Here is a 13467-nt window from a genome sequence, read left to right as displayed (position 1 = left end):
AGCCTCAAGAAAATGATGAAAGACCCATCTGTCAGATGTGCAATCCTTGGTTTTGTAGTGTATTGTGTGGTGGGTTGTTAATGTGCATGCCTGCAAACACTTCAAGCTACTGTTTTCTTGCAACTCCACTGCACTCACTGCAAATGAATGTTCTCGGTTTACATGGCTCTGTGTGTGGCCCTCTATGCACAGCTCCTTTTTCTTCCTCTTGAGATTCCATTCCTTAATTTTCATTATTTTAATAATTAAGAAAACTAACCTCTGGTTACAGTCCACTGCTATTCTTCAAAAATGTGCACAAGACTTTTTTTGAGTGAGCGAAGGTGGAAGGTGGTTGAGACAGTATCTTTCTCATACAAAAAAAGATTTTGTTACAAAATTAAAACACTACCCCTTGTCGATTAAAGAGCTGCACGATTATTGTAAAGCAGATCACAGACTGTAAAACCAGTAAAGCACTCATAAGTATCCTTTAAACAAGGTGCTCTTTGTATCTGAGAGCTAATGATTACGCTAATAATGTCCATACCTTATTTCACAACTTAGGTGGTCTAGACAGGAACAAGCTGTCAATGCAATTGTATTCTATAATGGTTCTCAGTCACTGTCATCAATGCTAAAATAACCAAAGGCAACCTTTGGAAAGTACCAGTTTATAACTACAAACACCTGCATCCCTGAGTAACCTAATTATAAGAACATGTTTTGGTTATTTCTTGGTTGAAGGTGCAGTTCTATGAAGGACCAAAGCAAACTGGTGGCAGTGATATGTTTCATAGGTTTAAGCTACTGTAAGTGATTGATACCTTTGGTATAAAAAAAGGCAAGTATACTGTAGATGAGTTTAAATCCTTTATGAAACTATATAGTACCTTTGTATTCTTTGTAAGCTAAATCTTAAGTTTAGGACAAGTTTTATTTACCTTATGTCTCTCCTTTATTAAGTCTCCTTCCTAGTTAGTATTCCTAGAAAAAAGGGAGTGTATTGAAATTGACCTACATGTCTGATTTTTTGTTAAAGACATTAATTTCCTGGATTTAACAAATTAAACATATCACTGCCATATGTTCACTTTAGTCTTGCATAGGACTGCACATTTAATTCTTGGTTACCCCCTTTCCTGGTTACCTCGAAAGCAAAAAGGTCAAACATATTCCATATATTTTGAAATGCAAAATAAGTATTTAATATACCTACTGTATACTACAAATCCAAGTATTTGCATTCCAATTCAAACCATAAATAAGACATGCATAGCACGTTACAATCAGGATTCTATATCATTGGAAGGATCCCTGATCCTCTGCGCGCTCCTCGCTTAACCCAACCCGTGACCGGGTGTTCTGCTTCTCCTGCCTCCTGCAGCACATCTCGCCTGCCAGCGAATACCAGCATTCCATCTAGGGGCGCGCGCGGACCACACTCTGCTCTAAATGCCGTCCCTGCTGGACCCGCCTCCAGGCTACGCTCGCGCGGTGACGCCATCGTCACGCAGCGCGCACCCGCTATGCGCGGCACGCGTACACATGTGCAGAACCTTCCTTGCTCCTCTGCGTATACTACACCTGTTGCTGATTACTCTGCCTGAGTATACACCTGTGCTAAATCTCTCCAGCCAACGTCAGCCAGGCATACTCCTGAGTATGCTCCAACCTCATTGGACAATCTCCCTTTATATGCTCAGCTGCCACACTGGCAAATGGGCTGAGCATAAACCATCCTACTAGTGAAATGTTCACTGCTGTCTTGCCTCCATGGTCTTGTCCTGCTCCTTGTTCCTTGTTCCTGACCTTGGCTACTCTTCCGGCTCTGCTCTTCTGTTCTCCTGACCTCGACTACATACAACCATCCGCACCTCTCCAATACTGACCTTGGCATAGTACCATGGCAATCCGCCTCTCTCCAATCCAGACCACGGCTAAGTACCTCCTACGATCCGCTACTCTCCAACACCGACCACGGCAAGTATTACTGGCCATCCAGACCTCTCCTACCCCGACCCAGCTACCTCGACCAATCTACACTCCAGAAGCGCCCAGGCGGCTGTGGGTTGGTGTTATATCAAATCCCCACCTCGGCCTCGCGGTCACGCCTTGTTTGTGGTGAGCACTCCGTTACAATCATGCAGTGTTAACAATAAAAGACTAGCCATAGAAAACTCCTATATTAGTAAGAAGCATAATTTTAAAATTAATTTCAGGGAAATTTCCATGCGAGAAGTTGATACGATGCTCTGTGCTAGTCTACCATTGAAAGTAGGCCATATCACAGCAATCAGGATAAGATTGCCCTTACGCAGTTATGATATCAGGCACCATCTACAGATGTAGCATATTGTATCCTATTGCTCCTGTTAAAGTATTGCATTAAAAAAACATGTTAAATACCGTGTGCGTTAAATAAATGATGCGAACGTTACCATTTGTTTCAATGGAGCTGCATTACCTTTTGCATTAAATATCGCACCAACGTTGGTGCAATGCTCCCAGGTTAACAGAAGCAATCATCTCTGCTACATCTGTAGGATTGTAAATAATAAAATAGAGATCAACCCAGGAAGACAGGAATAAGATACTCAACCAATTGGCCTGTAGAATTTCTATTTTAGAAAATCTAGGAGAAATCTAAAAAACATGAAATTTCTCTCTATAAATATATAGGTACACATACTGTATACACAACTAATGGGAATCAATTCAAAGACTCCATAGGAATGACGGCTAGAAGATAATACACCACTTATAGTGCTCAGTAATCTCAATTTCCAAGGGCTTCAATAAGTCAGGATTATTTTTTTGTTAGAAAAATAAAAATGCATGAGGTTTGTATTCTTCAGAAACGTTCAATTTACTACAGCTAATTTCAATGTAAGCCCTGCCTTAGCCACCAGTTTAGCTAGGGTGCACAGCTAGATCATATAGCAGTGATAAAACGTAGAGCTGTCAGCTTCTTCTAAGGACCAAAAATCACTGAGATTTGGGATTCTAAATAAAAATGAAATTTGAAAAGAAAGGTTCTGACTTTGAAATGTGAGATTCCACTAAGATCGATGACACAAATCATGCTAGAATTCAACAAGGCTGAAAAATCAGTCAAACTTGAGAGATCTGGGAGCTGTTCTTACCAGGGCATTATCACAGGGTCAAGACTAGCATGGGGCATATTCTCTGTGATCTTGAAGTGTAATATTGTAAATGTATTGTACTGTATAAGGGAGGTAGAAATTATGTCAACATATCTCTGCCAATATTAAATAATAACTTTATTTGATATAGTACTATTTCCCCAATAGGGCTCAAGGCACCTCACAATTACAATATAGTGCGCAGTATGCAGCACATAGGACATTTTACAAACACATTCCATGCCCAGATGGGTTTACAATCTATGATTTTGGTGTCGGAGGCACAGGGAGGTAAAGTGACCTGCCCAAGGAGCTGACACGGGGAATTGAGCCAGTGTCATTGTTTTACAGAGTCAGTGTCTTTACCCACTGAGCCGCTCCTTCTCTCCTTGTAACTACCACTGCAGATCCCTTGCCTTCTTTCTTTCATTTTGTAGAATACTCCCCTCTCTATTCCAATGAGAATTGGCCATTAGGTACGTTAATGCTTAACACCATTTAGTAAATGTGGGCCTCAATGCCTAAGTGTACTAGTGCTTCAAAAGAAGCATTCCTTACCTTGTTCTCTACCAGGGGTGCAGACAAATAACTCTGCAGACAGAACTGAAGTTGTTGGAACCATTACATTTTATATAAATGAAAAAGGTTATTATAGATATACTGTACCATGCTTTCAGCTACATATGCTGTGCACATTTTCAAATAATTATAATAAAACGCATGTTGTTTCTAGAGTATTTAAACAACAACTTGGAAATCTCGAAGGAAAGTTTTTCAAATTGTATTTAGATTATAAATACATCTGGATTAAGTGCCTCTTGCACAATCTAACAAAGGTTAACACGCACCCTGGTAAAATTAGCTTTTCACTTGTTAATTTATGTCCCTACACTGGCTACAGCACACATGGTTAAGGTCTTGGAAAGAATATTTCTTCTGGTGCTTTCTTTTGCTATATGGTACAGTATACAGTATGAAATCCCCAGAGATCAACACATTTTTACAGTTTAAGTATCCTGGTAAATGTTAACATCCAGAAAGCAGCAAAAGACCTATGGAAGCCACACACTGTTTCTCGTTTTGAATGGCAGGTTAATACAAGTCACAGTTTTTGACAGAGCTTTCTGAAGTGGTCAACTGAAGCCACGCTGCGTACAGTATAAAGACTTTTCCATGATTTTCTGTCATTTTCAGTTGAACTGCATTTGTACCGTTTTGAGTTTTTTTAATTCTCATTTAACTAGGGTTAAATGCCCTGCCTCTTATATTGTTTCTTATTGAATTCATTCTCTCTGTCTATATGGCAGATCCACAATGTACAAACTGTTTCGTTCCTAGAAAAAAACTGTACAACATTTAGCTCCAGTCATAGAAAGTACTGTAACTCTAGCTAAAAACAAAAAACACTCCATAAATATTCATTTGTTTAGTTTATTTGTAATTATTTAATGTTTTGAAAAATGCATTTCAATACTGTATATCCCAAGACATTATAGATGTGGGAACTTGTAAGCAGGCAATTAGGCTGTGCATACTGTAGGTTTATTTTTCTAGGGGGAAATGTACTGTTTTATAGCACTTCAGAGAAGCCGGAGTGTGGCTTCAAGCATTCCAAAGAGCCTACATAATTCTTAGTCAGATACATGGTTCTGCAGGTCATTTCAGGTTGATTTCTTTGCATACATTTGCAAATAAAAATATAACTTGTGAGGAAATTCACATGTCTCAGACTGGTCTGCAACCCTGCTTTTCGCCATTATCTCCTAGCATACAATGCTTCCACTGCAGTTAGGGACTCTGGGTAATGACATGCAAATGAGCACACAGTGTCACCCTCTGCTTCAAATCCATTTAACATGGACCCCTCTAAGCATATGCCTGCCGCATTACACAGCTTTGCAGCACAGCCTGGGTTAAAGAAGTGCAAAGCCAGTATAACCACACCTACACTAATGAGACCCAAAAGGTCAAAATAGTTGTCTGTAAGTAGGTTTATTGGCTATACACTTCTTTAACCTAGGTTGTGCTGAAAAGCTATGTCATTTCCCAGGAAAAAGGGGAGAGCTAGTTTGCATGTCATTTCCCAGAATCCCTTGCTGCAGTGGAAGCACTGTATGCTGGGTGATAATGGTGAAAGGCAGGGTTGCAGACCTGTCTGAGACATGTGAATATGCTCACAAGTGATATTTTTTATTTGCTGTATGCTATACGAAGGAGGGTTTTTGTCACTTCTTTTTTTACCCACCATAACTTATTTAATGTGCAGTTGCATACTGTACATTAGGAAACCTAGATCTGTCCTTTAAAGCAAGGGTCAGACAAATACACAAGTGAGATTACCAGCTGGTATGTAACAATTCTGGTCCTTTGGCAGCCATTGGTAGTTAGGCCAAGTTCAGATTTGATGCAGCAGCCTACTGTTTGGAATGTCCCAAGTGAAGTAGGGGAAGTCAGATGTCACAATGTACGTATATTTCACCAGCACTGCTTCCTCAGCTGCTAATTTTAGGTGACTAAGCAGGTAGCACTGCATTATCCACCAGGTCAGCTGGGTAACAGAGAAAGGAATGTTTTGGGAATAGTGTAAATAGAATGCTTCTGTTTTGTCTTGGTTTATTGAGAGGTACATTATTCTAATACGATATAGTGTCTGGAAATTAATTTCACACTAAAGATAGCCATATCAAACTATATATCAGCATTGGACTTATTTTATTTGTTTCTATCCTTCTTCTTTTCATTTTTAATAAGTTGCACTGGGGGGGCAGCTTCTCAAAGTTACGTTAAATCAAGGTTCAACGCCATAATCTTAATGTGATTTTAAATTAGGTTAATGTCTCATAAAGTGGCCTAACAGAACTTTGTGGATCAAGGCCTTAGATCAAAACTATCCCAATTTATAATCTATTCAAAAAGGGATTTAAAAAATAAAAAAACATGTAGAATTATATCCTTTTAGCTGGTATGCTAGACATAATCTGGAAAATAGCTTCTACAGAATAGCTTGCCTCCAAAATATCTAAAAAAAAAAAGGGCAAGTGCTCCCAACTTCTACAGCCATAGACGTCTGTTAAATACATTAAATGTATGAATTACAGAGACCTGCTGAAGGACTATTGTGAACTCTGCTCTCCACACAAGCAAGACTGTGTGCATCACATTACTCATAAGCTAATGCTGTCCTGTTGAATTTGTTATGTGACTGTTAAATATGAGCTGTAGAATAGCACAGGAAATTCATCACGACAAGCTATATCTTTGGCACTTCAATGGAGCCCAAGAATTAAGCGAACAGTCTTATAATGCGTAGCAAGTTTATTATTTATTTCCTTTCCTTTCTCCTGATTGTGACACCCTGTTTTTAATACATATGTAGCCTGGAGCTCCCGTGGCTCCTGGAGACCCCCCTCCCTTGTTGCAGCGTGGTCGCGGGTGCCGACGGACCCGACGGCTGCTTCCAAGGGTGGGGGCTGGAGCAGGGAGCAGCGCGGCTTCCCCCGCAGGGGGCTGTTGCTAAGGCCGCGGTCGCGTCTCTAAGGACCCGGCGGCTCGGGAAGCAGGGCGCCGCCATTGCGATGCGTGTTGCGCATGCGCCGGGACCCGATAGCGCGGAAAGTCCTGCGAGGAACCACTCCCCCTCTGGTGGGAGCCATCGCAGGTGGAGGCGCTGCATCGTAAGTGAATACCCCTAGTATAATTGCCCCAGGTTCCCCGTGGCGGAAGCTCAGCCCTCCTGTGAGCCAACAGGTAATGCACAACACCGAGTAACACTATATGTTTCCTGCACCCCCACACTATATCTGCGATTGGGGGGGGGGGAAACCCATTACACATACAAATCATCTAGTCGTTACATTATTGTTGCAAAGGGTTAGACCTTACCTGATCCTTGGCTTTTTTTAAATTTAGGCTAGCCTTATGCTGATCTCAAGCATTTTTAAATTTATTTTGGTATTAAAAAAGCAATTCGGCTACTTCAACCCTCCCCCTTTTTGCTAAAATGGCCTAGCATTAAATTTAACGGACGTCATGCTTAATGATATGCAAAAGAGGTGAAAACGCGGAACTCAATGCTGGAGTTTTTTAGGTCATGGCTATACCTGGCGTTAGTTGATTCAAGCACATAAGGTTGAGATTATAGCAGGCGCGAGGATTCGTGCCTTTCGCCAGAGTGATCTGTTAGCTGAGATCGCTCACGACGGGGAAGCGTGGTTGATTCGTGGCCGTGATGTCATGAGGCTGGTTTGCCCTCATTGGCTGAACCTCTCACGTGGCCGGGCCGTCGCGCGACAAAATACAAATTTGCTGTCAGCTCAAAATTCTGCCGCGCTGCTGCTCTTAATCGTGCGCATGCTCGTGCTCACTATGGCCGGCCCGATAGAGCTGCTGCACTTTGTTCGCGGTGCGTGCACTATAAACAAGGCCGCGGCCAGGCTGGGGGGGGCGTGCCCGTGACGCCCACATTTTCAAAATGTGTTTGATCTCGCTGAGCGTGAGCGCGCATACTCGCTCGCTCTCCGCCTGGGCGAGCCCTAATGCTGCACCGCAGAACTTTTTTGAGCCTTCTCCATGGTGCTGAAGAGGGCCACTTTGGCTTCCTATATTGCCATAGCAATATCGGAAGCCAAAGTGAATACCCTGGACAACTCCAAAAAATTCAGCCAAAACCTATGTGTTAACCCCCTGGAAACTATAGTGGCCATCAAGGCATACATTATGTATACCTTAATGGTTACTAAGGTAGCCAAGGGGGTAATACAAATACCCTACCTTTTTACCCATTGTAGGCAAACGGGTACAACCGCTATGGCATACAAGATGTTAATCGCCCCCCCTCCCTAATCTCTCCTCCCCCTTTGAACCATTTCCTCTTATTTTATTCCCTTCTTACTTTTTCCAGCACCTTTCACTCTCTTGATACAGTATTTGCAATATCCATTTTTACTTTTCACTCTTCATTCTCTTTTTCCATGCCTCTCCTTTTTCCTTTTCACCAAGACTCTCTTTTCACATTCACCATATCTCTTGTAACCATTCTCAAGACCTTTCTATTACAGTAGCACTCACCCATACACAATACCTTCCAAGGAAAGACCAGCAGTTTACACTGAGGGTCTTTTGTGCTGTTTACCTGCAGAAGGTGAGGCAGAGCCTCTGCAAACTGACCCCAACTCAGCAGCACTGCTCCCATGATGCCAAGATAGGCAGCACCCAAATGGGCGATTCATAGGAAGAGCAGATTTTCAAGACTGCCAGGAATATGGTTGATGTCCAACCCAACACACATGCACCATTACAGATATACCCCGGCCCTGAATAAAGCATCCCTGCGGTGGTTAAGGTTCCGGCAGCCAAGACTAAATAATAAACTCTCAGTGGCTGCTCACTCAAAGATGAGGCTGATGGACAGAAGCAGCTGCCAGTGGGTCTATTATTTCTCACTACCTTACTCAGAGCAGTAGAAATGTCAAAGATTGATTATAACTTTAAAGCCCCTTGTTTAACTTGCTGAGAGGAAGGCTGCAGAACCCTTGAAGTAGAGAGAAGGGATTTGCACGCCCCCCCCCCCCTCCCTTCCCTGAGAGCGGACACCCATGTTGTTTGATAATCCTTGGCTCTGCTAAAAAAAAAAATACAATTATTTGTATGAAGTTTCTATGAACATGAGGTATAATCTTGCATACGATACCTTGGTCTCCGAAAAGCTAGTCCATACTGCTGACATGCCAAGCCCACAGTCGGAGTATAAACGATAGGCATGAATCTTTCAATGTCAGACGTCAGGACTTTATAGAAAAGCTTCTCATTCCGATCTTGAAGTCCCATCAGCAAAATATACCTGCAGCACAATATAATAAAAGATCAACTTAAAATTAGATAAAAAATGTAAAGAAATGCAATATTCAGTGCCATTATTTTCTACTCTCATTAGGAAAAGCCTATCAAAAGCTAGGGATAAAGGGTATGTGTATCAACACATTTTTGTCAATAAAATTACGATAAAAGTGTAATTTTCATCCTGTTTCTTAGGTTCAATGAACCAAGGCACTTTGCACTTGGGTTGATCTGTGTGTGATCTGCATGTGATTTGGAAAGTGTCAATAGGAGGGATTAGATAGTAATAAGAATCAATCTCTGTAAAAATGACCATTCAAACTATAAAATTATGAAAAGGGCCAAAAGAATATCATAATGTAATCTTATTTATTACAGATTTATGTTTACAGTAGCAATGGAAATGGGACGAGGTACAAAATAGAAAAGGGAAGGAAAGGGAAAAGGTAGGTTGGTACAATTACTGTGATATATCATTCGTTTCCACGAACATAGCGAACACAGATACTACAACTTAACCTTGCAATACACATGTACAAAAACAAAATCAAAGGGGCTTGACTTGAGTGTAATTAATCCAGGGGGGTCCAGACATCACAAAACTGTTCATACAGTATATTCAGTTGAGAATACTAGATCCTTTTTCCATAAGCATAACGTTATTACTTCTTACAACAATGATTTCCTTTTGAAGAGGTTTTACCTGCTTTCAGTGGTTAGCTTGGTACATTTTGTTGCTGTCAGAATGTGAGAAATTAATATTTGATATTTCTTTTTAATACGTGGGATGCCCATGTTTAAGAGAGTAATAAAGGAGTCCTATGCAATTTTTATTTTCAGGATGTTGTAAATTAGCGTTAAAATTTGTGGTCAGCATTTTTAGATAGGTAGGTAGCATGGTGCCTATTGCCCACAATTCCTCCAACAGGTGCCTGGCACCTCAAGGAACATTTTATGCCATCTACAGTAGTTGGAACCAGGTACCACCTAAACAGTGTCTTATATGCATTATCTTTACAATTCATAAAATAGAGAGTTTTGACATCTTACATAGTTACATAGTACATAAGGTTGAAAAAAGACATCCATCAAGATCAACATATGCTAAATTTAAACGACAGATACTTTATCCTATATTTGTATTTACAGAATATTGATCCAGAGGAAGGCAAACAAAAAACCCTAGTGAAATATAATTTAATATCTCATAAAGGGAAAAATTAATTCCTTCCTGACTCCAAGAATTGGCAATCAGATTACTCCCTGGATCAACATCCTCCCCATGTTTACTTATTTGGTATATCCCTGGATACCCTTCCTTTCTAAATAAATGTCCAACCTTTTTTTGAAGATATCTATTGTAATTGCCTTCACAGTCTCCATGGGTAATGAATTCCACATTGTACCTGCCCGTACTTTGTTGCTGGTGAAATCTTCTTTCCGACAACCTTAAGGGATGACTGAATGTCATTTTGTACTGCCATGGGATGAATAGTTCTTTTGAAAGCTCCTTGTATTGACACTGAATATATTTTGTATATAGTTATCATATCCCATCTTGGGCACCTCTTTTGTAATGTAAACAAATCTAAATTAGCTTTAGTAATTTGGTGACTCTTCTCTGTACTTTTTCTAGTTCCATAATGTCTTTTTTATGGAGTGGTGCCCAAACCTGTACTACAAGGTGTGGTCTTATTAATGCTTTATACAGTGGCATAATTATGCTTACTTCCATTCTAGCCATTCTCCATTTAATGCAAGATAAGGTCTTATTTGCCTTTGCAGATACTGAATTGGGCATGTTTGCTAAGCCTGCTGTCTACAAGTACTAAATCCTTCTCCATCAAGGATTTACCTAATGTTGCCCCATTTAATTCAACTGTTTATTTGCCTCTGTCTTGACAGATATAGAAGTACACTTTTCAATGGGCACTGTAGCTCGATACCGAACTCCTTTTCCCAATTTAACATATATGAGATTTGAGAGTGTGTCCTGCAACATTTTGTACATAGAAGAAATCATACCTTTCTTATAGTACTCTTTACACAACAGCTAGAACAGTGTCCCTGCATGCAGTTTACCCCCAGGAAGCATTAAGTACCTAGAAGTACTGAAAAAGAATCCCTATACGGCGCACTATAGACTGAATGTGTTGTGAATTATATTTAAAACTTAACTTTTAATTATATACATCTTAAGAAAAAATGCGCCTAAACAAAATGTGAAACTTAGAACCAGTACTACTGTAGGTATGGAATATATATATAAACCTGTCTGGTAATAAAACCCTGCCCCGCATCATTTGACACACCCGGAAGTGGCGGGGATTGGCCGAGGCAGCGTCAGAATCCACTATTTAAAACACTCCGGTAGGTAAGTTTTTATTCACCTTGATAAAGGACTGTATAGTCCGAAACGCGTTGGTGTGCTGTTTGTAACTATGATCCATTAAATAACTTTATTTTTTACCGTGGGAACGCACTCTTGTGATTTTTGGCTTACTAGCACTGGATGTAGTGCTCCATTTTTTTCTCTTTTCCTCCATTCATTGATCTCTACAGACGGATGCACACTCTCTCCCCTGGACTATTGGATACAGTGGACACACTATACCTGAGGATACACATCTCATGTGAGTTCATTCCTTTTGTTCTATATTTTGTGACTGGGAATCTGGACATTTATTGTATACCTACCCCCTATATTTTGATGTTACACTAGTACTGACACCGGCAGGTGGTTTATATATCAGCCTTACTACATTGCTTTGTGGGATATTTATATGCCAGTCATACATCAATTGGGGATCACCAGTTTCCAGCATCAACATTGATTATTGGATGGGTACTTATTATACTGATTATAAGACTTTGCCACTATACTATTGAATACTGCTGCTTCCGGTTTTGGAGCACTATACAGCATGTCTTCTATCTTACTTAAGGGGTTCACATGGTTATCTAAGAAATCTGTCAACGTGTTGCAATTCAATCTAAAGGCATTTTGTGTATGCTGGTGATTGCATTAAATTGTGTTATATATTAAAATATACACATCATATGGAATTTTCCCTGAGGAAGTGACACTCCAAGTCCCAAAATGTGTAGGGTGGAGCTTATTCTGTCCGTGAGCATTGAGGTGGAGCCTCTGACATTGCAGTAACATCATCGGAGGAGGAGTCTGGTGGAGTCGCGGCCGCGAAGAGAGGAGTGAGACGCCGACCCCAGGAACTCATGCTGCGGACGGCAACATTGAATTACGCGAGAAGACCTGACACATTAATTGTCAACAATTGAAGTGACCTATTGGGATCTACATCCACTGATTGGAACTGGTTCTGCATCAAACATTGGTACGGGTATAAATCCTTTTGTTCTCTTTTGTATAATACTCTTGTAACAAGTTTTTGGGAAGACTTGTTTTTTCTTGTCCCTTTGGCTGCCATTCCTAATTGAGGTTTTATTTTTTCACTCACGGAATTGTTTTTTCGTTTACTAATATAGATAAATAATTTTAGTATTTGGTTATTGCACAGATTACACTGAGTATTGACACATTAGGTGTTTATTTAAAGTTTTCTTTAAATAAGTCTGCCGGATTTGTTGTAATTTTAATACCACGGTACTAATGGACATGCCCTGACAATTATATGAAAATGTTGTTTTATGGAGTTTTTCATTTGTCTGATCAATATTCTGACTTAGAGGTGTTTATTTTAAAATCAGAAATTGCACCAAATCTTTTTAGAAGAATTTTCAGATTTGGTATGGAAATTAGGAGGTTAGTGAGTATATGCAGTACATCATCTGCATATAGGCTAATTTTATATTAGGAGCCTACTTTAGGATCAAAAACATCAGGCCCATCTCTAATGCCCGTTACAAGAAGTTCAATGGCCAGGGCAAAAAACATGTGCGAGAACAGACAACCCTGGTGTGTTCCATTAGAGAGGAAATGGGTCAGAAAGGAGACCATCAGCATGGACTCTAGCAGTTGGACCGGCATATAGCCCCTTAATAAAAGTATCACCCAGACTAAAGGATTTCAAGACCGAAAACATATACGTCCAATTGAGACGGTCAAAGGCCTTTTCGGCATCTAATTAGAGAAGAACCAGAGGAGTTCCACGAGAGTTCCTAGTGGGAATAAAACCCACTGGTCCGGATGAATTAGCCTAGGGAGCGTTATAGCTAAATGGTTAGCCAGACTTTTTGCAAACAAGTTTGTGTCCGTGTTAATTAGAGAAATTAGTCTAAAATTAGAACATGAAGTGTGATCTTTCCCCTCTTTCGGAATGGGTATAATAGTGACTTGGAGCAAGTCTAATGGGAGTTTAACATACAGGACACCTGCAAGCTCATATTAAACGCCCAAATTAACCACAACATATATATAAGCATATAAGTGTCACAGAGGAGTGCTACTGAGCATGGCAATATATAGTTAAAACCAGAAACAAAACATGAAACACAGACAGAGCTCAGTGCACATCCAGTAAAACCTATA

At 40.3% G+C, this 13467-nt stretch overlaps 1 protein-coding gene across 1 annotated transcript in view; it reads right to left on the bottom strand.

The window, feature by feature from the left end:
- The window catches only part of ME1 (malic enzyme 1), a 352953-nt gene that overhangs the window by 220054 nt on the left and 119432 nt on the right, over positions 1 to 13467 (bottom strand). Inside the window, exon 4 of the mRNA XM_075597942.1 lies at positions 8815 to 8964. Within this exon, the coding sequence (XP_075454057.1) occupies positions 8815 to 8964 (150 nt within the window). The remainder of the gene's footprint in view (positions 1 to 8814; positions 8965 to 13467) is intronic.

The sequence above is a fragment of the Ascaphus truei genome, chromosome 4, assembly GCF_040206685.1.
Source record: "Ascaphus truei isolate aAscTru1 chromosome 4, aAscTru1.hap1, whole genome shotgun sequence".
NCBI classification, from domain to species: Eukaryota; Metazoa; Chordata; class Amphibia; order Anura; family Ascaphidae; genus Ascaphus; species Ascaphus truei.
The sequence above is the reverse complement of the archived record's forward strand: the minus strand, read 5'-3'. Positions and strand labels throughout refer to the sequence as shown.